The sequence below is a fragment of the Lissotriton helveticus genome, chromosome 9, assembly GCF_964261635.1.
Source record: "Lissotriton helveticus chromosome 9, aLisHel1.1, whole genome shotgun sequence".
In the NCBI taxonomy this organism is placed as follows: domain Eukaryota; kingdom Metazoa; phylum Chordata; class Amphibia; order Caudata; family Salamandridae; genus Lissotriton; species Lissotriton helveticus.
This window is the reverse complement of record NC_136070.1, coordinates 1,291,013,313-1,291,040,651: the sequence shown is the minus strand read 5'-3', so window position 1 is coordinate 1,291,040,651 and position 27,339 is coordinate 1,291,013,313. Positions and strand designations below refer to the sequence as shown.

Below are 27,339 nucleotides of genomic sequence, written 5' to 3'. Positions count from 1 at the left end.
TACAAGCTATATCTAGAACAGCGGAAAGTAAAAGCAAAACAGCTACTATTTCCATTTAAAATCTTGTAAAAACAATACTTAGTGACTGTTCGACGACTCACTTATTAAGTAAGGGTCGTAGCAGCAAAATTCTTGCCATCAATCACATACGGTTCGGAACCCCTAAACACAAAGGACGCAATAATTCTGAACACCGCACAAACCAGCCTCTTCAAAAACCTATTCACAATTCCGCGCCACATTCCACAAACCCGGATTAGATTGGAATTCTGGTTATAAAACCAGAACCCATTAAGACAAGGAGCTCTGCTAAATACTATTGGGGAATGAGGGCAGCGGATGAAGAGTCTGTGGCACACTACTGCTGGCTGGAGGTAGAAAGGCAATCCAGACTGAGTAACTCAGTCTACCCATTCCTGAAGCAATCTATTGAAGCTATGAAGTTAGAGGAAGCTTGGCACACAATATCATCCTTTACGGAGTTCAAACGAATAGTCAATAAAATGATCAAGAACGCCAAAACAAAAACAAACTTTCTACACCCTTCCCTTTCCTATCCTTCCACTGTTACTTTTCAATCCAAATATTAGACTAACGGACCCACCGCTCAAATGAATTTCATATTTTTCTATACAAATTCCCTACTAATCCTGTTTGGGTTCCGGAGTACCGTGCTACCCACCAAAAAGCGCTATAACTCCTCAGGGGTAGCAAGTGCAAAATAAATGCAGACCGTTTCCTCTTCTATCCCTCCACCATCCTTCTTAATCCAAATAACAGACTAACATATCCACAGCTCAAATTAATTTAATATTTCACTATTCAAATTCACAACTAATCCTTTTAGGTTCCGGAGTAGTGTCCTACTCCCACAAAAAGTGCTTTGTCACCTTGCCCGGGGTAGTAAGTGCTATATAAATGCATTTACAATGTGAAACACTTTTAGCGTAATTTGTAAGCATGATTGTTTAGGGAGGCTTTCGTGTTTAAAAAAATAATAATTTTGTAGTCATCTGAGATTTTTTTACCACTTTTACTGACTATATTTCTTTTCATGTATCAACAAGAGAGTGGGGGATAGTGCAAAGGAACACTCTTGGGCCAGTCACAATAGTATAAACAACAAAAGAGTGTAGCTTCTCAAAAGAAAAAGAGCAAGCATGAAGAATCTTTCAGTTTCTTTTAGAAGGCCCTCACTCACCAACCTAGTTGGTGACATGCTTCATCATCGGGCCCCACAGGGAGAGGCCGAGTGCCTCCCCGGTGTGCTGCAATGCCAAAGTTACTGCGGAGCTGGAATTTGTGGTGATAGGTGCTGGTGTAGTAAAGTGTTTTAGAAATACCTGAATTGTGTCCAAAAAAGGTTTATTAGATGGCCAATCAGACACACTAAAAACTGAGTGTGGGAATGAAAAGCTGAATAAATTGCTCAACTATTTCCCATTAGGTGGGGTCGACATGTTTCTGCCCTGGTGGTAAGATTTTGCGGGCATTCATCAGGACCAAAAAAGGGGACTAAACCTCAGCGATTTGGGCACGCTAAGGCCCACCCTAACCTGTTGACGTGAAAGTGAAAAATGTGTGTGAAAAGTGCAACCAAAAATGATGTGGGGGTTTGCTCTTACTCCAGAGAAACCAGGTTGCACGTTGGATGTGAAAAGTTTCCACACCGTGGGTCTCGAGAGGGGGGTGGTGACGCAAATGGCACTCCGCCGGCAACGCCAGGCACCCACTTTGAACCTGTACGAATCCCTCTGTGACCGGACTACGAAGAGCGCCCATCTGCATGCTCTTATGCATGCCGATGGGCGCTCGCCAAGTATTGCCCACATTGCTTGTCATAGTTCATTTTAATTCTTTTAACTTTGCTCAAATTTGCTCAGTTTACACCCTTAGAGGGTTGTGCTGCTGCTAAAAACAAATAATTTAGTTACAAGAAATATCAATTGAGAAACAGTATTTTCTGCTGCACATAGTCCTTTCGGGTTCCCTGATCCGCCCCGGTTTTACCGTTTGGGAGACTTGTGGTCAGCAGATTAGTCTTCAGGATTCCTCTCTAATCCCCTACTTAAACGGCAGCCTGGCACCGGTGCGCAGTGCTCCCACGGTATTGCCTGCATTACTCGTTTTAATTTTTTATTGCGTTTAACTTGCATAGCACTTTTCAGGTTCCACTGTCCGCCCCCACTCTCATGTTTGTTTGGAGGGAATCGCCCGCATTGCTCGTTATATTTAATTTTTAATTGCTTCTAACTAGCACAATTAGTACATTTGGAGTGTCGTACTGCTGCTAGAAACTTGAACAGCAGCTTGGCTGGGGCAATGATTCTAAATAATAGATTCTAACGTCTGTAAGCAGGCTTGAGTTATTAGACAGAATCGTCAGCGTGAGAATTTCTACATAACATAGCAGACTGTGTGCACCAGGGACAAACATATGTACATGCGATTGTTTTGGATAAGAAGGTGGGCTATCTGTAACGTTTTCACCGCAGTATACAGGATGCAGGTTGTATGATGCTTAGCACCTTCGGATCTTGGTTATTTTTAAGCAAATAGTGTCTTTTTTGACAAGTGTTGCAAAGAGTGTCCACTGTTTTGAGTAGATACTTTTTTACTACTCTGTGGCGTATTTCTCATGAAGGTTTCATTGTTTGCAAACAGTGTGGTATAAAGTAAACTCTCTCCACAGAGTAAACACTGTTTACAGTACTCAGTTATCTACTGATTTCAACTTCATTTCTCAATGAAAGTTTGGTGAGTGTCAAGCTTAACTACAACGTTACTTTAACCTTTGTTTTTTTCAGTGAATGTCTTTTTTGTTTAATGTAAAGTAATACCTAAATACCGTACGAAAATGCAACCCCCCAGCTAATAATGCTTCTGCCTGCGGGCGGGCATCTTTTGATCTGTTTCCCTCCCACATCACTGCGGGCAGGAAAACAGTTCAAAAGTCTGCTCCCAGCGGATGGGATCATTTTTGAAGATCCCACCCGCTGGGAGCGGACTTCACCTTTGCTCCCGCTTGGCAGACGTTTTGAAAATGCTCCCGCCAAGCGAGAGCAAACACAGGTTTCCATACCCATACTGCTGCGCACATGGAAACCACTATGTCCAGGGGGTGAACTCCCTGGGACATAGCTTACAAGCCTGCCCTGGGGTGTACTCCCCGGGCCTTTAGAGGCTCTGGGAGGGGGGAAACGCAGCCCTCCCAGAGCTCCTCATTTTTTTACATTTCGGCCTGGGGGTGGGCTACCCGAGGCCTCTCGAGGCACAAGGAGGGAGGCGGCGCAGCTTCCTTCCCCTTCTTTAATGATTTTGTCGCACGGGGTGGGCTCCCAGGGCCTCCGATGGCTTGAGGAGGGGGCCCGCATGTACCACCTCCCCATCAATAATATATTCGGCACCGGAGGGTGCGCTCCATGGCCCTCTGGAGGCTGTGTCAGGGCGGCCACGCAGTCCCTTCCCCTTTATGAACACAGCCTGAGGTTTAGTCTTATAATATATAAATGCGGCCGAAGAGTCTTTCAGGATTGCAGCATTATTTTGCCTTTTTTTTAACCAGACACCCCTGCTCCTTTCTTGTTCCTCAGGTACAAACCCTCAGACATCACGAGCACTGATTGTCAATCAAGGTCCAAGTCCATCTGCACGTATTTATATAGAAAGCGTTCAAGGATGACTTGAGATAAATCAATTTAAGCGCGTTGGGCCAGCTTGCCACAAAGCGCACTCGGCGCACATCAGGCTACAGCAAAGGCAGCCAATCAAAAGCATTTCTAAAACTCCTGCAATAGCAATTGCGGGATTTGCTAAATAGATTTCAAATCCTGAGACACGTCAATGGAGTAACCTTACCAAGCGAGATCAAGGCCTGGTGGATTTCCTTCATCACGTTCCTGTAGAGTTCCTTCTGCCAGTCCTTTAGAAGCTTCCATTCATTTTCAGAGAAACAGTCCGAAGCTTCGCAGAAGGTTCCTTGTACCTGCAGGAGAAAAGGGGGACATTCTTTACAACACCTCATCCACAGGTTCCTTTTGAAATATTAATGGTGCACAGTCCATTGCTTGTCCAAGTAAACAACATTCTGGCTAATGCGAGCGGTTCATGTACGCTTGAAAGGCTAACCTTGCATTCCAAGTCAAAACACAATGTAGTCCAAGTCTAATTTACGCCACCAAAATTGTTTTAGCCTTTGCTTATTTTTGAATGGTTTAGCATTTCTTTTAGAAGACACGTGGCAGTAAACTGGGCTCTGTGGTGGTGTCAGGTCATGCATCACACTGTGAGATGGAATGTTCTTCAACAAGAATTACTTTTACTCTGAAATAAGGAAAAGTAAAATGGGAGTGAGAGTGCGGAACACTGCTTTTGTATGAGGTTGTTTCTCAGACTTGTCCTATCTTCTATGAAAAGAATCATCAATATATGTGAAGAAGAAAGCATTAGTTATGTACCACCCACAACCAGACTTTAAATAGCACAGAGTCTGTCATCGCCAAACGCCACAATTAGCAGTTATTAGTATTAACAAATCTACTGGTACTTATATACCCAGTGTGCACACCTTGGTCGATCTTGCAGGGATTGAAACGCATGCTCTGAAAGTCAAGTTGATGTCACAGATGACCATGTCACTCACTAAGAAGCCTCGCCACCAGCCAAGCCCTTGAACATTGGACACTACTCAGACGGACAACACTTTAAGTAACCATTGCCAATGTCCAAGCTCTTTCACACCAAGAGGGAAGAGAGCGTACAGCTCTCTGTCTTTAGTGAAGGTTTGTACTGATTACCTGGATTCAAGAGCATGAATCTTAGCTGTGCTCATACTGCAGGTTCACCCTCCTCCATACTGCGAGAGAATCCAGCGGGTACAGCCCCAGGCCGTGTGTAGTGATGCCCTGCTGCAGGCCAGCTGTCCATCTGCAGGATAGCGAAACGTATAGGATGGAGAGACAGAGCGCACCCCAACAAGCTCTGGGTCTTGGTTGCCTGTTGCTGCAGCACCTACCTACTAAAGTTCACCTGAGCCATGTGTAGCCAGACAAGCATGTGCATGTGTTAAATGCCCATATTCCACGATCTTGGGGGCTAACATGGGTTTTGGGGGTTACTGTTCCAAAATCCGCATGTTCCAGTAAATGCTAGGCATTATTCACCCTGCAAAATGTGGCAGGTTTGACCTGGAAAAAAATACCTGGAAAAGTTGCTTATGTAGTTGTTGTATTCTTCTTCTTAAGTTGTTCTGTCACATTGGGGTTAATCAGGTAGAATGTTGGTGTGATGCCTGGTTACCCTGTTGCTAGGTGCTCTATTCAAAGGTGTGGAGAGCAGTTGGAGAGAGACGTGGTGCTTTCTCACAGCTCCTGTCTGCAGTGTAGGTATCCTGGAATAAACTCCTGTTAACTCTATCTTCGGCTACAAGTTATTCACTACAATTTATGGCGACGATTCAACTGCACAGTCACACGTCGTATCCTGCGTGCAACTCTACTCACCTTAGGTGTTGATCCTGTTGAAGACGTCTTCAACGTGTGGTAAGACTGTTCCAATTTTCTACACCCTACTGAGATCTTCACTCCGCACCGATCACACCATGCTTCCTACCGCTGATCACACCACATTTCCTGCTTTTCCAGCACGTCTTTAAAGCTTCAGTATCAGTTTGTCCTTCATCTCCCTGTGAACTCGGTTCCAACCCTCTACGCAGCATCTTGCCAATGTTCGTAATTCTTGCTGTGACCTCGACTAATTTGCACACTATTTTCAAGATTTGTTGTGTTTTCCGCTGAGACAATCGTTTAAAACCGTTTCGCACATGCTCGATGTAGGAAGGGGGAGTCTCTGGTTGGCGCAGTGCAACACTGGCGACAAGCAGGGCCTCTCTCTTCCTCGTCAGGGCTGAGGGTTACCTTCAAGACAACCTCTGCTTACCCTCTAGGTAGTGTGGCTTAAGCAGTCTTAGGCTAATCTCTGGGGCATGTAGGGTTAAACATTTGCAATATTACACCATCACAACCAACCCACCACACAATGACACCAAACTGTATTTGTGAAAATATATCTCTTTATATAAATCTCAAGCAGGCTTGTAAATACAGTCTTGGTTACTTTTTAAAAGCAGGTTCCAGTTACTCTTTTATCAATGTCACAGTTCTTTCTCATTCAGGAAAGGGGTTCAGGCTCTTCAATGTACTTTCTCTGTCCGTGGGCCTCTCTGCGCCCCTGGGCTCCTCCGCGTAGGAAAAGCGGGCCCGGTCTGCCCACTCTCACGCTTCTGGCGGGAGCGGCGGCCGGGGAGTCAGCGTCCGCCTCTCTCTGCTAGCTGCACGGCTGTGTGCGGCTGGCGGGGGAGAGAGCGGGGGCTCAGGGAGCGCTCTCCACGCGGCTCCGAGGGCTGGGCGAGGCAGAGGGCGGTGCGAGCGAGGATGGCAAGGACTCGCACCGCGGGGCAGGAAACAGTACCTTTTCGTTGAAGCAGCTGGGCGTCTGTCAGCGCGGCGATCCGCGTCGCGGTGTCTTCCTTCCGACGGTAGAGCGAGCGGCGGCTCGGCTCTGGCTCGGGGGTTGGCGTTGCGGCGCGGGCCGGGTCAGGCTGGTGAAAACGCCTCGGGGTTTCCTCACAGAAGGGGGGACACACGCAGAGGGCAGTGATCCTCAGCGCAAGCCTCTGTCAATCCAGGCGGCGCTCAGGCACCCCACGCAGCAGCTGTTTCTCAGACAGCGGCGGCGCGTTTAGGGGCACAAGACACGAAGGGGGGCAAGCAGGCACCGGGCACGGCCTCCTCTTCACGATGCGAGCTGCAGCTCGGGGCCAGTCACGGTGTTAGGATCAGCTGGGCTGGTCGTCACGTTGCTTCTGGGCCAGGCAGGCGGCAGTCACTTTGTTTAGAGAGAGGGCAGCTCCCAGAGTGGTGCTAGAAAGCGCGATTGTCAGAGCGCGCTCTGCTTTTCCTGGAGAGGCTCGCAAAAGGAAATCAGCGTCTTGTAGTGGTTCCTCTGTCAGGGGGTAGCGCTCACTGTTCCTGGAGCGCTGGTCAGGGGGCAAGTTCAGCAGCAAGCCCTTGGAGATCTTTTAGCAGAGTTTGGCACAAAGTTCAAAATAAAGCAAAAGTCTCTTGTAGTCTTTTTCTCTTCCTCTCCTTTGGCAGCAAGGCACCAGACACAGGCCAGAGTCAGCACTCCTCCTTGTAGTCCTTCCAGGTCCTTCTCTTCGGGCAGAGTTTCTCTTGTAGCACAAACAGGATCTAATTTACAAGGAGCAGGGCTCCTACTTTTATACCCAGTTTCTTTTGTTCTAGCAAGCCAGGGGGGCCTCTGCATAACTGCTCCAGTCTCTGAGTACTTGTTGTGGGTACTTATGACTTCTGCATTCAGTGTGAGGGCAGGCACATCAGCCGCTCCCCAGGGGGGCGGAGCCGGCATTGAGAGGGCAGGAGTGGCCTGAGCACTTTGTTTACAAGCTTCGGTCCTTCCTGGGCCAGGTGCAGGCTGAGTCATCAGTCGCTCCCCAGGAGGGCGGAGCCAGCATTGTGGTGGCAGGGGCACAGCCTGATGCATCATTCAGGGGAAACTCCCACCACCCATTAAGGGGTCCTCCTGCTAATCACTACCTGTCAACTCCCAGCCCTGTCACTCACACACACCAGACAGTCAGATCCACATCCAAGCAGAGGCGGGCTGAAATGGTTAGGCAAGCAAATGCTAACTTTCTAAAAGTAGCATTTGCAAACACAGGATATTAAAATAAACTTTACTAAAAGAAGTATTTCATTATTCTGAGTTCAGGCATACTAAACACGAATTTCTACCATGTTCCCTGAGCCTGCTGGGATTATAGAGTGTAATAATTCCAGCAGCCCATCTGGCCTAGAAGGGAACAGGTAGCCTTACAATAGTGAAAAACGACTTTGGCAGTAATTCACTATTAGAACATGCCACACACATCAGGGCATGTTCTACCTTACACTTACAATGCACCCTGCTCTCTGGCCTACCATAGGGGTGACTAATATGAAGGTTAAGGGAAGGTTTAGGGGCTGGCAAGTGTGTGCACTTGCCCAGCCAGGGTGACAGTACCAGACTGCACGCAGGTTCTGCAATGGCAGACCCTAGACACATTTTAAGGCTGCTTCTGTGGGTGGCGCAACCAGCGCTGCAGGCCCACTAGCAGTATTGGCATTCACAAGCCCTGGCACTCCTGGTGCACTTTACTAGGGACTAACAGTGAATCCAATGAACCAATCATGGACATCAATCATATGTACACTTTACAGTAGGGAGCACTTGCACTGCGGCACGGGTTGGCCGTGGCGCAGTGCCCCGAGTAGCAGACACCATCAAAACATTGGAGGCACAACAGCAAAAAGTGGAAGGGAAACTCACGCCAAGGTGCCAGGTCTAACACGTGTCCCCTCCAGCTGAAATGTGGGGAGAACTACCCTTCCCCAGGGAGTTCCTCATCACTAAGGCGGAAAAATCTGGACAGACCATCAGCGTTGGCGTGATCTGTGCCAGGGCGGTGTTCCACCGTGAAGTCCATACCCTGTAGGGAGATGGACCACCTCAACAGTTTTGGGTTCTCACCCCTCATTTGCATCAACCATCTGAGGGGCCTGTGGTCCGTCTGAACCCGGAAGTGAGACCCAAACAAGTAGGGTCTTAGCTTCTTCAGCGCCCAGACCACAGCAAATGCTTCTCGCTCTATTGCACTCCACCTACTTTCCCGTGGAAGTAACCTCCTACTGATGAAGGCTACGGGTTGGTCCCAGCCCTCCTCAGTCATCTGTGAGAGAACAGCCCCTACACCATGCTCTGAAGCGTCTGTTTGCACTATGAATTCCTTGGAGAAATCAGGAGCCAGGAGCACGGGCGCCGTGCACATGGCAGTCTTCAGGGTGTCAAAAGCCTTCTGACAGGTGTCAGTCCAAATCACATTCCTGGGCTGCTTCTTAGAAGTCAGTTCTGTCAAGGGGGTCACAATAGTGCCATAGCCCTTGACAAACCTCCTGTAATACCCAGTGAGCCCCAGGAAGGCTCTCACTGCAGTCTGGGTCTTGGGGGTTTCCAAGCCAGGATGGTCTCAATTTTGGGTTGCAAGGGTGCCACCTTGCCACTCCCCACTTGGTGTCCCAAGTACACCACTGAGCCCTGCCCAATCTGGCACTTGCTTGCCTTGATTGTGAGGCCTGCCTTGCGCAGCGCCATCAACACTTCCCAGAGGTGCCGCAGGTGTTCTGGCCAGGTGCCACTGAACACTGCGATGTCATCCAGGTAGGCGGCACTGAACTCATCCAGCCCGACCAACACCTGGTTGACCAATCTCTGAAAGGTGGCAGGGGCATTCTTCATCCCAAATGGCATAACCCGGAACTGGAAATGCCCATCTGGTGTGGAGAATGCTGACCTCTCCTTTGCCCCATCGGTCAAGGCGATCTGCCAGTACCCAGACGTTAAATCAAACGTGCTGAGGAACCGGGCAGCCCCTAGCCGATCAATGAGCTCATCAGCTCTGGGGATAGGGTGCGCGTCAGTCTTGGTGACTGAATTGAGTCCTCTGTAGTCCACACAGAACCGGAGTTCAGGTGTGGCTCCCGGCGCAGCAGCCTTTGGGACCAAGACCACGGGGCTGGACCAAGGACTGCTGGAAGACTCAACCACCCTAAGAGCAAGCATCTTGGAGACCTCCTCCTTGATGCAGACCCGGACCCTGTCAGTTACCCTGTAAGCCTTATGCTTCACAGGTAAGCTGTCTCCTGTGTCCACATCATGGACGCACCAATCTGTGACACTAGGAACCAGGGAGAACAGGTCTGGAAACTGCCCCAGCAACTGGCGGCAGTCTTCCTGTTGCTCAGGGGTCAGGGTGGGTGAGAGGTTAACTCCATCCACTGACCCATCTTTCTCACAGGCCACTAAGAGGTCAGGAAGAGGCTCAGACTCCTCTTCCATTCCATCATCAGTGGCCAACAGCATGCCCACTTCGGACCTTTTCAAGTGGGGCTTGAGGCGGTTGACATGTAAGACCCTTAAAGGATTCCTGGGCGTCTTCATGTCCACCAAGTATGTCACTGAGCTCTTGCGCTCCACAACCTCAAATGGGCCTGTCCACTTATCCTGAAGTGCACAGGGTTCCACTGGGGCCAAGACATACACCTCCTGTCCAGGCTGAAGCTCTACCAGAGTGGCATTCTGGTCGTACCACCGCTTCATCTCCTCCTGGCTTGCTTCCAGATTTGCCTCAGCAAGTTGTCTGAAGCGCCTGGTTTGGTTTCTGAAGGCCAGCATGTAGCTATATACATTCTGGGGAGGTTTCCTGGGAGATTGCTCCCAGCCTTCCTTTACCAAACTCAGTGGTCCTCTCACGGGGTGGCCATACAGCAGCTCAAAGGGGCTGAACCCTAGAGACTTCTGTGGCACCTCGCGGTATGCAAAGAGCAGGCATGGTAAGAGGACGTCCCACTTACGCCTCATTGGACCTTCCAGGCCCATGATCATGCCCTTCAGGGTTCGGTTGAATCTTTCAACCAACCCATTTCCTTGGGGATGGTAAGGTGTGGTGAACTTGTAGGTTACACCACACTCTTGCCAAAGGGACTTCATATACTTGGATATAAAGTTGGTCCCCCTGTCGCTCACAACCTCTAGAGGGAACCCCACTCTGGAGAAAATTCCCATTAGTGCACGCCCCACCACGGGGGCCGTCACTGTCCTCAGAGGGATGGCTTCAGGGTACCGGGTGGCATGATCCACCAAGACCAGGATGAACCTGTTGCCCATGGCTGTCTTGGGGTCCAGAGGCCCAACAATATCAATACCCACTCGTTGGAATGGCGTACTGACCACAGGGAAGGGTTGGAGGGGAGCCTTGTTCTTCCCTCCGCTCTTCCCACTTGCCTGGCAAGTTGGACAGGTCCTACAATGAGCATCTGAGCTCTTGTGCATTTGGGGCCAGTAGAAGTGGGTGACAAGCCTGTCATAGGTCTTGTCCATCCCCAAATGTCCTGCTAAAGGCACATCATGAGCCAGTCCCAGTAGGAAGGCTCTGAACTTCTGGGGTACCACCAGCACACGGGCTGACCCAGGTTCAGCAGCCTTAGGCTCTGAGTACAGGAGGTCATTCTCCCAGTACACATAATGTGTTTTGGCCTGAACACCATTGGCCTGGTCTGCAGCCTGCTGCCGCATACCCACGAGAGAAGGGCATTCTTTCTGCTCCCTGCAGAATTCCTCCCTGGAGGGGCCTCCTTCTTGCTGCCAATGGGTCAGCTCAGGCAGGTCCCCCAGTTCGGCAATCTGTTCCCCAGTAGGCTCCAGGGCATCCCCCTCAAGGTCTGCTTCCTCCTGGACCGTGGGAACTTCAGGGGCCGGTTTCCCGCGCGCCCTGCGCCTTCTCCCTAAGGCCGGTTCCTGGGCCTCTCCGTCAGGCCCCAGGACCTCTTGATCACCCCTACTGGCTGCCATTGACCGGGTGGTCACGCACGCCCAGTCAGGTAGACCCACCATCTTCAGGTGAGTCGTTTTCTCCACCTTTTCCCAAGGGGAGTCCTCCAAGTCATTCCCTAGCAAACAGTCAACAGGCATGGCTTTCCTCACACAGACCTGCAGAGTACCAGAGACCCCCCCCACTCGAAGGGAACTTGAGCCATCGGACACTGACTCTCTGAATTGTCAGCGTTGACAACCCTACAGTAGGCATGGGGTACAACCTGCTCCTGAGACACCAGGTGATGCCTCACTGCAGTCACACTGGCTCCTGTGTCTCTAAGAGCCTCAGCTTTCTTACCATTGATGGTAACCACCTGCCCATATTTTTTAGTGTTAGAGGGCAGGTAGCTTGTAGGGACCATCTCACTGTCTCCTAGTGAGACTAGGGTCATCTGAACAGGATCTCCACCCCCCGGGACCATCACTTCTTCTCCTAAGTGAACACTGGTCACTTGTCGGGGCGGAGCACCAGTGGGTGCTGGTTTTCCAAACAGGCGACACTTGGGGTCACTGGCTATGTGCCCCGGGTCACCACATTTGTAACAATTGAAGGGCCCCTTTGGAACAGGTCTACCTGTCGGGGCCCCATTCTGCTTAGGGGGTGGGGGAGGCTGAGAACCTTTCTGCTGGTCCCCTTGGGGATTACTTTGGGGGCCTTTTTGGAACCCTTTCTGTTTTCCCTTGTCCCCCCCACTCTTCTGCTGGGGACCCTGCCCACCCTTGGCGGAGTCTCCCCCTGGACCCTTGTGGACCCTGGTGCTGAGCCAGCGGTCCGCCTCCTCAGCAAGTTTCCTCGGGTTGGACAACTTGCTATCAATCAGGTGCTGGCGTAACTCAGGAAAACATTGATCAGACAAGTGCTCCCATGCAATTAAATCAAAGAGACCTTGAAAATCATTCACTTTGTTACCCTTCACCCAACCATCCAGTGCTCTGCAAAAAAAAGTCACAAACTCCACATACGTATTCCCAGGCCGCTTATTACACCCCCTAAACTTCTGCCTATACATTTCAGGGGTAAGCCCATACCTGGTCATTAAAGCTTCTTTCATATGGGGATAGGATCTCTGGTCTTCAGTGGGCAAATCTAGCAGGGTGTCCCTTCCTTCGCTAAGGAACCTTCCCCATAACCCCGCTCCCCAATCCTTCTCAGGGACCCGGTGGGAAAGCATGGCTACCTCATATGCCCTAAACCACTGTCCTATGTCATCCCCCTTAAAGAACTCTTTAACTACATCTTTGGGGATGTGCACTCTTGACTCTACCTGCACCGGCGTTGTGCTGCCACCAGAGGGAGGATGATCCAAGGCTTTCTCTTTTAGACTCATCTCCCTCATTTTCATATCATACTCAAACTGGAGTTTTCTTTCTTCCAGAGCCATTTTTTTGCTTTCAAGCTCCATTTGGCCCTTCAAATTCAATTCTGCCATCTTGATCTCATGATCCCTGGTTGCCTGTCTGTCTGCCAGCTCCTCTGGCGACAGGCCTCTGCCAAAGCTAAGAACGCTGTCTGGTTTTTCCAGACCCACAGGATCCACAGGTGCATTCTGATCCTCAGGTGCCTTCCTAGATTCAATCCAGGCTCTCATGGCCTTGTAGAACTCAGGTTTGTTTCTGCATCCTGCGTGTGGAACCTTGAGTTTCCTGCAAAAATAACTCAACTGCTTCTTTGTGTAGTCATCCAGCTTTGATGCGTCCCATTCTAGCCCCTGCGCACTAGAGGCTATGGACTCTCCTCCATCAATGCTGTTTGTGCCAGGCATGTTTGCAACACTAGGGATCTTCTTCTTTAGCAAAATTAAAAAATCCAAAAGTCTGTGGCTAAGTTACTGGACTGTAATCACTATGCAATGGTCAGTAGCTAAGGTAAAACACTGCAAATGTAAATTCGCGAATCCTCACCGCTGCGTCCAATGTAGGAAGGGGGAGTCTCTGGTTGGCGCAGTGCAACACTGGCGACAAGCAGGGCCTCTCTCTTCCTCGTCAGGGCTGAGGGTTACCTTCAAGACAACCTCTGCTTACCCTCTAGGTAGTGTGGCTTAAGCAGTCTTAGGCTAATCTCTGGGGCATGTAGGGTTAAACATTTGCAATATTACACCATCACAACCAACCCACCACACAATGACACCAAACTGTATTTGTGAAAATATATCTCTTTATATAAATCTCAAGCAGGCTTGTAAATACAGTCTTGGTTACTTTTTAAAAGCAGGTTCCAGTTACTCTTTTATCAATGTCACAGTTCTTTCTCATTCAGGAAAGGGGTTCAGGCTCTTCAATGTACTTTCTCTGTCCGTGGGCCTCTCTGCGCCCCTGGGCTCCTCCGCGTAGGAAAAGCGGGCCCGGTCTGCCCACTCTCACGCTTCTGGCGGGAGCGGCGGCCGGGGAGTCAGCGTCCGCCTCTCTCTGCTAGCTGCACGGCTGTGTGCGGCTGGCGGGGGAGAGAGCGGGGGCTCAGGGAGCGCTCTCCACGCGGCTCCGAGGGCTGGGCGAGGCAGAGGGCGGTGCGAGCGAGGATGGCAAGGACTCGCACCGCGGGGCAGGAAACAGTACCTTTTCGTTGAAGCAGCTGGGCGTCTGTCAGCGCGGCGATCCGCGTCGCGGTGTCTTCCTTCCGACGGTAGAGCGAGCGGCGGCTCGGCTCTGGCTCGGGGGTTGGCGTTGCGGCGCGGGCCGGGTCAGGCTGGTGAAAACGCCTCGGGGTTTCCTCACAGAAGGGGGGACACACGCAGAGGGCAGTGATCCTCAGCGCAAGCCTCTGTCAATCCAGGCGACGCTCAGGCACCCCACGCAGCAGCTGTTTCTCAGACAGCGGCGGCGCGTTTAGGGGCACAAGACACGAAGGGGGGCAAGCAGGCACCGGGCACGGCCTCCTCTTCACGATGCGAGCTGCAGCTCGGGGCCAGTCACGGTGTTAGGATCAGCTGGGCTGGTCGTCACGTTGCTTCTGGGCCAGGCAGGCGGCAGTCACTTTGTTTAGAGAGAGGGCAGCTCCCAGAGTGGTGCTAGAAAGCGCGATTGTCAGAGCGCGCTCTGCTTTTCCTGGAGAGGCTCGCAAAAGGAAATCAGCGTCTTGTAGTGGTTCCTCTGTCAGGGGGTAGCGCTCACTGTTCCTGGAGCGCTGGTCAGGGGGCAAGTTCAGCAGCAAGCCCTTGGAGATCTTTTAGCAGAGTTTGGCACAAAGTTCAAAATAAAGCAAAAGTCTCTTGTAGTCTTTTTCTCTTCCTCTCCTTTGGCAGCAAGGCACCAGACACAGGCCAGAGTCAGCACTCCTCCTTGTAGTCCTTCCAGGTCCTTCTCTTCGGGCAGAGTTTCTCTTGTAGCACAAACAGGATCTAATTTACAAGGAGCAGGGCTCCTACTTTTATACCCAGTTTCTTTTGTTCTAGCAAGCCAGGGGGGCCTCTGCATAACTGCTCCAGTCTCTGAGTACTTGTTGTGGGTACTTATGACTTCTGCATTCAGTGTGAGGGCAGGCACATCAGCCGCTCCCCAGGGGGGCGGAGCCGGCATTGAGAGGGCAGGAGTGGCCTGAGCACTTTGTTTACAAGCTTCGGTCCTTCCTGGGCCAGGTGCAGGCTGAGTCATCAGTCGCTCCCCAGGAGGGCGGAGCCAGCATTGTGGTGGCAGGGGCACAGCCTGATGCATCATTCAGGGGAAACTCCCACCACCCATTAAGGGGTCCTCCTGCTAATCACTACCTGTCAACTCCCAGCCCTGTCACTCACACACACCAGACAGTCAGATCCACATCCAAGCAGAGGCGGGCTGAAATGGTTAGGCAAGCAAATGCTAACTTTCTAAAAGTAGCATTTGCAAACACAGGATATTAAAATAAACTTTACTAAAAGAAGTATTTCATTATTCTGAGTTCAGGCATACTAAACACGAATTTCTACCATGTTCCCTGAGCCTGCTGGGATTATAGAGTGTAATAATTCCAGCAGCCCATCTGGCCTAGAAGGGAACAGGTAGCCTTACAATAGTGAAAAACGACTTTGGCAGTAATTCACTATTAGAACATGCCACACACATCAGGGCATGTTCTACCTTACACTTACAATGCACCCTGCTCTCTGGCCTACCATAGGGGTGACTAATATGAAGGTTAAGGGAAGGTTTAGGGGCTGGCAAGTGTGTGCACTTGCCCAGCCAGGGTGACAGTACCAGACTGCACGCAGGTTCTGCAATGGCAGACCCTAGACACATTTTAAGGCTGCTTCTGTGGGTGGCGCAACCAGCGCTGCAGGCCCACTAGCAGTATTGGCATTCACAAGCCCTGGCACTCCTGGTGCACTTTACTAGGGACTAACAGTGAATCCAATGAACCAATCATGGACATCAATCATATGTACACTTTACAGTAGGGAGCACTTGCACTGCGGCACGGGTTGGCCGTGGCGCAGTGCCCCGAGTAGCAGACACCATCAAAACATTGGAGGCACAACAGCAAAAAGTGGAAGGGAAACTCACGCCAAGGTGCCAGGTCTAACACTCGATAATGTGCAGCACCAGGCCTCAATCTGCCTGGTTTGCCTGACTTTCGACTTCACCTCTTCACGTTGCGCAGCTAGCTGGCGTTTTGAAGCTGTTGCTTAGTAATGAGACAACGTTGCATTTCCCTTGACAACCTCCTCGTGTCTTGTAGCAACGCCTCGCTCTGCTCCTACGATGACCGCCACGTCTTTTCTTCATTGCCGATCGACGACCGGCACATCTTTTCTCCATTTACTTTTTATTCTCTAACCACGCTTAGATTCATCCACAGTGGATCACATTGCGGTGATCCACACACCTCTTTCTAAGCTTTCAGTGGGAATTTTTAACGACCGTGATTCGCACACCTACCTATCTCAGCTGCTTAACAAAGTGCGATAATTTCATACAACGGTGATTCGCACACCATCCTGCACCACTTTTTATCATAGCTCATTGCGGATTATCACACGGTGATTCACACATAATTTTTTTTGCGGATCACACGGTGATTCGCACCCCAATTTTTTTCGTTTATTTACTATGTTAAAGAAGAGATATTACTCCTCTGTAGTGTGTTTACACTCGTCTTTCTCTTTTCTTGCTCTTTCCTTTTCTAGTTTTTTTTTTTACATTTCAAATTTTTCCTCTCCATTTTCTGTTCTGCCCTCCAATCTGTAGCCCCTCCATCTTCTTTTCTAGAATCTCCAGGAGAACCTCTCGTTCGATGGGAGATCTGATTCGATGCCTTCCAGATGTATCTGGGAGCCATTGGTGCCTCGAGATTTAGTTCTGAACGTAAGAAATGCCTTCTCCTCCATTCTCTCGGATTTGAAGGTCGTTCAATCTTTAAGCATCTTCCTGAAGTTAACCATCTTCCAGACGACGTTATTGATGAGTATCAGGACACTATATCCAAACTTAAAACTAGGTTTGATAAACAACCAAGTATGACGAGTCTCCGCCACAAGTTTTTTAAAAGACAACCGTGCGAGAACGAAGATGTGGATTCATACATCTCTACCCTACGTAGGCGTGCATCTGTCTGTCAGTTCGACATTATCACTGATCAACTGATCCGTGATCAGTTCGTGTGTCATTGTAGAGATACGCAGATTCGGCAAAAGTTACTGTCTTTGGCCAAGCCTTCCCTTGATGAATCAATCAAAATACCTAAGAGCATTGAGACATCACAAATATCTTTAAAGGAACTCGAAAAGAAATCTACTGAGCCTGTCAATGTTGTCTCCTCCGATTCCAAAGGAAAACTGAATGTTCCTAAACCTATCTATGTTAAAACTAATTCTATCAAGAACTCGAGTTCTCGAAGAAGTGCAACAGATTTTGTCCATTTTAAGCAAATATGTTACCGGTGTCGAAATCCTCCTCACCAGAAAGGAGCAAAGTGTCCTGGGGCCAATGTAATTTATACTTACTGTAAAAGAATAGGTCACTTCGCAAGGGTCTGCATGAAATGGAAAAATTTGAGAAGGACTGTTGCTTGTGTCCTAGAGTCAGACCAATAGTCTGATTCTGAGGTGGTTTCTGTGATCTATAATTTAAACAAAGTTGTTTCGAATGTTGTTGATTCATGTGAATGTGTGGACCCCATTGTTGAAATCATCATAGACGATAAACCACTTAATCTTTTTGTCGATTCTGGTGCCAGGATTACTATGCTAGACCAAGAATTGTTTTACAAATTTGGCGGGAGATTGATCTCTTAGGATTTTTTGAAGATTTCTGGTTTTTAAAAACAGAAAAATAACTGGGAAGGTTTACGTTGCAGTGAAAGGCCTGAACATCTTAGGATGGTGTCAGGGTTTGTTCAGAATGGTCTTGGGCCTGGTACTTCTGAGCAGGTTATGGTGATATCTGATGATCAACATCTGTCCCAATGGAAGGAACGTTTTCCATCTGTTTTTGGAGAAGGTTTAGGAACCATAAAGGGTTTCAAACACAAAATTTTGGTTGAAGAGGGTGCCCTACCTATCAAACATAAATTGAGAGGTGTACCTTTAAGTGTGAGAGAAGATCTAGAGAGAGAACTCTAGTCCTTGTGCGACCAGGGGATTATAGACCCTACAGAATCCTCACTATGGTTCTCACCCCTGGTGGCGGCATGCAAGAAATGTGGTTAATTATGTGTCTGTGTGGACTTGAGGTCTCTCAATAAGGAGATATGGGTCGACTCTCACCCTTTACCTAAAATATGTAACCTGTTCGCAAGCGTTAAGGGGTCCAAGTTTTTTTCGAAGCTGGAAGTGGCCAGAGCTTATCATCAGATTGAATTGGAACCTGCTTCTCGCCACCATTAGGGACCTTTCAATACAAAGGCTTGCCTCCGCAGTCTACGTTTTTCAAAGGATCATGCAAAACATGTTAGGGGGAATTAGTGGAGTGCTTGTTTTTCAGGATGCTGCATTGCTTTTATTTAGGAGTGCGAAGCAGGGCAGGTGTGCCTTCCTGCACAAAAACAAACATCCCTACAGCGCAGACACCCTTGCAACATGGTGCAAGGGTGCCTACGCTGGCGTACTGCAGCCAGTTGAGCGCCAGCACAGGGACAGAGGACAGGAATGCACTGTCTCTGATAGATACGTCACATTCCTGCCCCTTTTTTTGCCACAGGGCAGCATAGCAGGGATGCTTGTAGTGCTGCCCCAGTGCATGTTCCTCACTGAAGAAATTGAATATCTAGGTCACTTGATTTCCGGGGAGGGTATTAAACCTACCACATTTCTTGCGTGCCGCGACCAGGGGTGATAACCATAGTGAGGATTCTGTAGGGTCTATAATCTAGGTCACTTGATTTCCGGGGAGGGTATTAAACCTAGACAAAGTTTACTTGATGCTATCATCCAGGCTCCTATACCTTCTGACAAGAGCGGCGTTAAGTCTCTGCTTTGGCGCCTTGAGTATTATTCAAAATTTTTACTGAATTATGCCACTTGTCGCTTTTCCCTGTGGAGAATAACAAAGAGTTGTCAGTTCCTGCTGATGTTGGGGAGGAAGATTCAGATGATTGCCTTGTAGCATCACTTGACTTACAGGAGCATGGTCTTGATACTGTTGAGGGTTGGATTAAGGCCCTTGCTGATGAAGTTTTGCAACGTGTGTGTGGTTTTGCAAGTCAGGTTGGCCCAGTGAACGCAATCTTCCACAATGTATTTAACCTTACTGGAAGGTCGAATTGCAAATTTCTTTAGCGGGTGGTGTGTTATTACGAGGAGATAAACGTATTGCTCCTCAGATTCTCAGGAAAGACATTGTTGTCAAAGCTCATGAGGGACATTTAGGATCTCCTCTCACAAAGCGTCGTGTCCGCAAGTTTTTCGGGTGGCCCTCGATGGACAGCGATATCAATGGTCTGGTTGGGGCGTGTTCCATCTGCAAGTCTGCTGATAAAGGATTAAAAGTTGTCACCCCCCCCCCCTGCTCCCTGTTGAATGTCCTTCTGGACCTTGGTCCAAAGTAGGTGTGGCTATCATGGGACCTTTGGAAATTTTACCTGGTGGGTGTCGTTTTATTTTAGCATTCATTGATTAGGCTTCAAAATGGCCAGAAATAAAATTAGTTAAGGAGGCTTCCCCCAACAATATCATTCTTTTCCTCAAAGATGTTTTTCTATGGGAGGGGTTTCCTGACACCATGGTGACGGATAATGGTACACAATTTACCAGTGGGGAGTTTGGTTCATTTTTTAAATCATCCAACATCCAACATGTTAAAAGCTCACTCTAACACCCCAATCCAACGGTCTTGATGAGCGTATGAACAGAGTGCTGGGGGATGCATTAAGTGGGCTACATCTTGTAATTGTGACATCTTAAATTCACTTAACAGTATGCTGTGGTTTTACAGAACCACTCTCCACTCCACAACCAAAGTTTCTTCTTTTGATCTCTTGAGAGGAAGAAGGGCGAATACCAGTTTTAAGCCTGCATGGACGAACAAATGGATTAAATCTGTTCTTGATATTGACGGCCTCATGATGTTAGTTAGAGAGAATGTTTCTAACTCTCAAGCTAAACAAACATCATGGTTTGACAACAAGAAAGGTGTTAAAACTGTCCTTGTTAGAGTTGGGGATCTTGTTCAGGTTAAGTCCCCTGTACATGTTAAGAAGGGTGAGAGCAAGTTTAGTTCTGCCTTGTCTGTCACCAAGGTAGGTAGAAACGCTGTACAAGTTGAAGGTGGAAACTGGTGGAATACTAGCAAAATTGTAATAGTCAAAAATGTCTTTCCATCCTCCACTACTTTTACCCATTGTTCTGATGTCGAAGGACCGTCGGATATGTCTGGTATGTGTATCAAAAGGAGCACTAGATTCAGAAGTGTTCCTCTGCGGTATCGCAATTGATCTGTCTTAGAATGTTGTTTACATGCAGTTTGTATTTTTTTCATATCTTCTTTTGCAATATTGTATCTTAAGTTTTCATAGGTTGTTCTGGTTTCTTTTGTTTTTTTTGTTTTCTTTTTGTTTATTGAGGAAGGTGGATATGTTGTATTCTTCTTCTTAAGTTGTTCTGTCACATTGGGGCTAATCAGGTAGAATATTGGTGTGATGCCTGGTTACCCTGTTGCTAGGTGCTCTATTCAAAGGTGTGGAGAGCAGTTGGAGAGAGATGTGGTGCTTTCTCACAGCTCCTGTCTGCTGTGTGGTTATCCTGGAATAAACTCCTGTTAACTCTATCTTCGGCTACGAGTTATTCATTACAGTAGTGTTAGCCACAAAATGTATCATTCCAGTAGGTGCAGTAAGAGGAGTTACTGCACATATCAGAATTTAATGAGCCGCGAGTAATGAGGGCTTGAGTGGGCAGCCTTCTAATTGGGTGACAGCCACAAAGGAAAGATTAATAATACAGGGATAGGAGCAGGGTTGGAGCTGGGGCTGCTGTTACTGTCTGCTTGTAAACCCAATCTGCAGGACATGTTCGCTTCATGGATGAGGGAGAGGTTTGTAGACAATATCTCCCGGCTAAAGATCCAAGTTACTGTCTGTTGAGTGTCCTAAAGAGAGAAGAATTGTCCTCCTCTAACGTGCTTTGATGGGTTTGCAGGCTCAAAAGCAATTATTGGGATAATAAGCACAAGAGTTTTGTTTGTCCTGACAGTCTGAACATGGTACAGGCATCATATCGCATTTCTAGTTTGAGGACAAAGTATGTAGACATCTAGGAAATATGGAACATTTTACACAAATGTGGGAAAATTGCTGCCTCCTCAGCCGCCATGAAGGAGGAAATGCGTTATATAACTATACGATGTCTTTAGAAAATAACTTTATTTCTGGGCAAATGTTTTATGCAAGTGCATCGCAATGAGGGTAATCTTTATTTATTTAACTTAAAATGTTAACACACCGGGTACACTGTGTAAAACCATGTGCTATCGCACATATCACGCCTCAATTTTCAATTTCAAATTTGACGCCCTATTTCTTGGACAGAAATATTGGTATTTCCCAACTCTTCTCTACTTCCTCAACTCTAAATATTGCTGTGTAATGCAAATCAAAGGGGAAACAATGTGGCGTATTTACAAGCGCCTTGCGCCACCTGAGCGTCACTTATTTTTTTTTCAAGGATTTGGTGTCATGCGTGCCAGGCTTGGATAAAGCAGTGTAGAAGAGCACAGGCTGCTGCTCCTGGCGCCTGTCGAGGTGTCGTTGGAGGTCACCTCGTGGCTCATGGTTAGCTCAACATTCTCCCATTTGCCATATTCTGGGACACTCAGGACAGAGTTTCCAGCAGACACTGCGAGAACATTGGCGCATAGTTACAAGAAAATGAAGAAACAGGGCACTGCAAGCCATCTTGCTGCACCGAGCTGCGTCATTAGGAAAGTGCAGGGATGCATTGTATTTACAGCCATACAACGCATCCCTGTCTTTCCTCTGCGCTGGCGCACAACTGGCTGCTATCGTCAATGCAGGCACCCTTGCATTATGGTGCAAGCATGGCTGCATTGCAGGGATGATGCCCTTATGGACCAATAAAAATATATATGAATTGGCCAAGGTTTTTATTTGCATACTTGATTCAACAGGAGTGGATCTAACGGACCACGTTAATCTTTAGAAATTTCACAAGGATTGGTTACAATTCCATCCTCTTCTTTTCCACATAAACTATAAAGTGGTTTAAAAATTTAAATCAATACGGATAGAGAAAATTATTGTTTTTGTCCGGATGAAGGTGGGACCTCAATAATTCTCTACCACCGAAACGCGTTGACGCCTGTTCTTTCAGAATTGGTTATATCCAGGAACCATCCCAAGTCTAATTTGATGATGAAATAATAGACTGATGGTGTTTTATGTATTGATTCTTGCTGGGAATAACCGCTCTTTGATGAAAGTAATGATTTCACACAGTGCTTTTTCTCTCAGGTTTTTTCTTTTATAAATATTGTTTATATACTTGAACATATGTATTTTATCATTGCGATTGTATTGTTGACATTTTTTAATGTGATTATATTTTTTAATACATTTTGTATGCATTGTATGGATTGAAGTTTCTTATATTTTTGTTACATGTGGTTGTTTTTTGGGTTCAAATTTGGGTCCAAGTTTGGATCGGTATTGTTGGTTTGATCAGTATTTATTTATTTTATTTTATTTTATTTATGCATTTTTATATAGCGTGGACTTTACCCGAAGGTGTCAGAGCGCTTCACAATAGGAACAGCACTGATACATGAGAACATTACAAGTGAGCAAATTACAAAAGCAAACGTTACATTACATGAGGCAAAAGTGACAATCGTCAGCCAACAAAATACAAGAGGAGCAAACGGTGCATTACAGGAGGAAAAAGTGACATGTGTGCAGGTTACAAAAACAAACGTTACGTAGGCAATGGTGGCACTTGTGCAAGAATCGAAAGCAAACAATGTAAGAGGTAGCAAACAGTGTGATACAAGAGAAAAGTGATGTGTGCATGTTACAAACGAGTGCCAAACATAGGTAGAAGGATAATACTGCAATAAATGGCGGACTCTCAAACCACAAGAACACACAGGGGAGGCACTTCCATAGTCATGGAAAGAAGAATTTTCTATAATGGAGGGTCTTCCTTCAGATAATAGAGAGGGCATGTATAGTATAAATGTGGATATATGTATGTATGATATCGCATTACACACTTGATGAAAGGTGGACTTTTATGTATATTCAAGAGATTCTTCTTTTTATATTTGCCACAAAACTGTCCACAATGTTACACATACATGCTTCATGGCAACAATGTTCGCGCGGCATCAACCTAGAGGAGGGCGAAGACCTGGTTCCACCCTCAAGACTCTTGTCCCCAAGTTCAGGGAGGCCAGATGAGCGGCGCCCCCTGGCGGTGACTACTACGTAGCCATGGAGCGCACCCCTCTAGCATTACAATCAGCGAGGTCACTGGGGGACACTGGGAGGTCACGGGGGACACTGGGAGGTCACGGGGGACACTGGGAGGTCACCGGGGGACACTAGGAGGTCACTGGAGGTCACCGGGGGGACACATGGAGGTCACCGGGAGGTCATTGGGGGACACTGGGGGTCACCAGGGGGCACTAGGAGGTCACCGGGGGACACTAGGTCACAGGGGGACAATAGGGGGTCACCGGGGGGACACTGGTAGGTCACCGGGGGACACTGGGGGTCACCGGGGGACACTAGGAGGTCACCAGGGGACACTAGGAGGTCACCAGGGGACACTAGGAGGTCACCAGGGGACACTAGGAGGTCACCAGGGGGCACTAGGAGGTCACCGGGGGACACTAGGTCACCGGGGGACACTAGGGGGTCACCGGGGGGACACTGGTAGGTCACCGGGGGACACTGGGGGTCACCGGGGGACACTAGGAGGTCACCAGGGGACACTAGGAGGTCACCGGGGGACACTAGGAGGTCACCGGGGGACACTAGGGGGTCACCAGGGGGACAATGGTAGGTCACAGGGGTCACTAGGAGGTCATCGGGGGAACACCGGGAGGTCATGGGGGGACACTGGGAGGTCCCCGGGGGGACACCGGGGGATTATTCTCGTTGCAAAGCCCCTGTTCGAGCAGTGAAATGTCGGAGCTTTGGGGACAACCACCGGCCCTACTAACACCTTCCTTCCCTTTGTAGCGCTCCGACGGCCCTGAGGCGGCAGAGGCGCTGTACAGACAAACGGAATCACAAGAAGGGACGAGCGCAGCAGGAGGGGGGGCAGGCACCCAGGACGACGGAGGGGGGGGGGGGTTGCGGCGCTCACCTCTGGATCCTGCATCCTGTCTCACGGCGTGATCTTGGGCAGATTCCAGTCCGAGGCTCTCGTTCACTGAGGCGGAGTCTGTCAAGAGCCGGAGCAGCGTCGACTCACGGACAAAGATCGGGGGCTGGGGGGGTCCGAGCGCTGCTGGACATGCCCCGGGGGGAGACACTTCACGGAGGAGGAGGAGTGACGTCACTGGGGAGAGAGACACTACTATAGAGAGACACTACCGCAAGAGGAGGGCTGAGAGCGGTCACACTGTGGAAAGGATGGAGCCCCTCCGGTGGGATGAAGAGAGCCCTCCATGCAGCTGCCGAGGAGGGTGTAACTGAGGCTACGAGGCTCCTGTGTATCAGTGATGAATGAAGGGCCCGAGGTTCACTCGAATCTTACAAAAGACCCCAAGTTCAAACGTCTCAAGCGTGGAAGCCCCGCCCACCTTACTAACAACCCCAACGGAGACTCCTGAAGTGCGTCCTAAAGCCATATTCTATGTTGTACCCAAATCTATTAGCATAAAACATGCTCATGGATGCTGGGCGCAGCGCCAGGCCTGAGGGTGAGACTGGCACTGGGGGGGGGGGCTGATGGTGCGAGCTGCCTCTGGGGGGGCGGCTGATGGTGTGAGCTGCCTCTGGGGGGGGGGGGGGCGGCTGATGGTGTGAGCTGCCTCTGGGGGGGGGGGGGGGGCGGCTGATGGTGTGAGCTGCCTCTGGTTCTCCATTTACTCTCGTTGGTGGCACAATCGAGAGATTCATGGACATTGCCACCGGATATTAACCAGGAGGGGGGTGATGGTTGGAAGACTAATCTATTTAGTTACACTGCCGAGAACTTTCCAAGGGGAGAGAGAGTGGGTAATATCTATGTAGCCAAATGTGTGGATAATCTTTTGGGGGTGACGTCAAAGTGATTTAGGAATTACCTTCAATCACAATTCCCCTGATCAAATTCTTTGTATTGCCAATGTAGGGGATGATAAGGAACTAGTCAAAGAGGTTTGCGAAGTGTTGAGAAATGAGCTTAGTCTATTGAAGCATAAAATTATCTTAAAACAGAATGCGACACCTGGAGCACAAAAGGTAAGGAGGGAGACAATTCGTTATTGAGGCGATAGAAGCCTCAGCGTGGTTTGCCCCTGTGGTGTTAACTCCTGGAGGACAATAGCACGAACATACGAATGCATGTAGATCTCAATCTGTGTCTGGGTTGATCTTCAACCATCGCTGAATATCACCAAAGCTTCGGCCTTATTTGAGGATGGGCGTATTTTAAGTGTGATGGATCTTTCAGCTGCTTACCATTTAGTCCTCCTCCACAAATATTCGAGAGCCCTCACATCCTTTGTCACACCTGTGGGGGCATTCAAATTCGTAAGAATACCATTTGGTCTGCCTTCAGCAGCTGTTTGTTTCCAGAGATGTATGAAGGAAGTGCTTAAGGGGGGTGATTTGGTCACATTCTTTCAAGAGGCTATATTAATGAACAGGAGGGACAGACAAAGTCATGACATTACGCCGAGAGAAGTTCTGACCAGGCTAAGAGATTGAGAACTTAAAGAACAGAAGTGTGAATTTGGTGTGGGCGCAGTTTCTTAATAGGCCATACTAGATCAGGTGATGGAATAAGTCCCAAATTGGAGTCGGCTAACGCCATTATCTCAGGACGCTCTGCAAGCGACAAGGATCAGGTCAGGTAATCTTTAGGTCTGGTGCAGTATTACTCAAAGTTAATCCTAAATTGTGCTAGTGCAGTACAACCTTTAAGTTCACAGCTGAAAAACGGCATACGTTTTGATTGGTCCAAAGATTGTGAAGAAGCTATTAAGAACATTTGGAGCCCTATCTAGATTTAATCCAAATACCCCTTGACAGAAAGCTGTACATTCAGTTTAGGCTCGGCTGCCTCCCCTTGCACGATTTTCAAAGTGGGTGGCATAGCAACGTATCAGTATCAAGAAACTGCCCTGGGTGGAAGTCTGATACAGAATCTATGTCCCATGTTATGTTTGCATGCCCGGCTTATGTACGGCCTAGATCCAAGCGGCTAAAACCTATTGGTAGACAAATGGGCACACAAGACCACCAGGGGCTATGAGAATCTTAAAATTAGATACGAGATCTTTGCTCACTTGTGTTGTTGCAAAGTTCCTTGGCCACATGTGGCGCATTAGGAGAAGAGATCAGGACGAAAGGTTTTGAAGTGGTATAGGTGTCCTTTTTTCTCTTCTATTGCCGCTGATTTATCAATTTAGTTACAAAATTGCTGTTATCATGTATCATTTATTTCATATTGTACTAGCTTACCCGTCGCGCGTTGCTGCGATCTCAGAAGAAAGGAAATTTAAGGAAACTTGTTATGATAACATTCAATTTACATTGTGTCATTTTTATTGAAACTTATTCATTTTAATATGGAAATCATTTTAAAGTGTTGTTTTAATTCTGTTTATTTATTCGAGTGCTTGTGGATACACGGTATTTTTTGGTTTTCCGTCTGGTGCGTACACGAATATATCAGAAGGTTTTCCGACGCATGAGCTGGCCACATACAGTTGTCCATGTGAGAAGCACGGATTCTCCAAATCTAGTCCACACACTTGCAGCGATTGTCCTTGTGCTTTGTTGAAGGTCATTGCAAAAGCGAGTCGCACCGGAAACTGTAAACGTTCAGTATTGGAAAGATTATGAGGACCCTGGGTGGCCGGCACAACTTCCCAAAGTTTCATGCCGATCGGATGAATGGTGTAGTAATGCATAAAAGACAAACGGACATACTTTGGTTTTTATATATATAGATTTTAAACCTATGCAAGCTGACGTATTCTTCTAATGTTATGTCTTTTAACTTCAAAGATAATTGATGCATTTTATTAACTGATATGGATATTATATTTTAATCTGATATTAATTGGTCATGAGTTGTGTCTGAGGAAAACGTTTATGGCATGTATCCCGAAATAAAGTATTTGTTTTAAGCTTGTAGTATCAGTTCAATGTATATTATAGTGACAACAGTAATAAAGGCGTAAATAGGATAAAACAATGTACAATATTACGCCACACCTTCGAAAATTTGAGCAATCCGGAGCAAAAAATTGCAGTCACTGCGATGCACG

At 48.2% G+C, this 27,339-nt stretch overlaps 1 protein-coding gene across 2 annotated transcripts in view; it reads right to left on the bottom strand.

Moving 5' to 3' along the window:
* LOC144782518 (uncharacterized) overlaps positions 1 to 24,298 on the bottom strand; it is a 52,580-nt gene extending 28,282 nt beyond the window's left edge. For both annotated transcript variants that reach the window (XM_078661922.1, XM_078661923.1), the window contains exons 1-2: positions 24,222 to 24,298; positions 3,859 to 3,985 (exon numbers count right to left, since the gene is read on the bottom strand). In XM_078661922.1, coding sequence (XP_078518048.1) covers positions 3,859 to 3,985; positions 24,222 to 24,236 — 142 coding nt within the window. In that variant the 5' untranslated portion in view covers positions 24,237 to 24,298. The remainder of the gene's footprint in view (positions 1 to 3,858; positions 3,986 to 24,221) is intronic.
* Between the last annotated feature and the right edge of the window lie 3,041 nt (positions 24,299 to 27,339).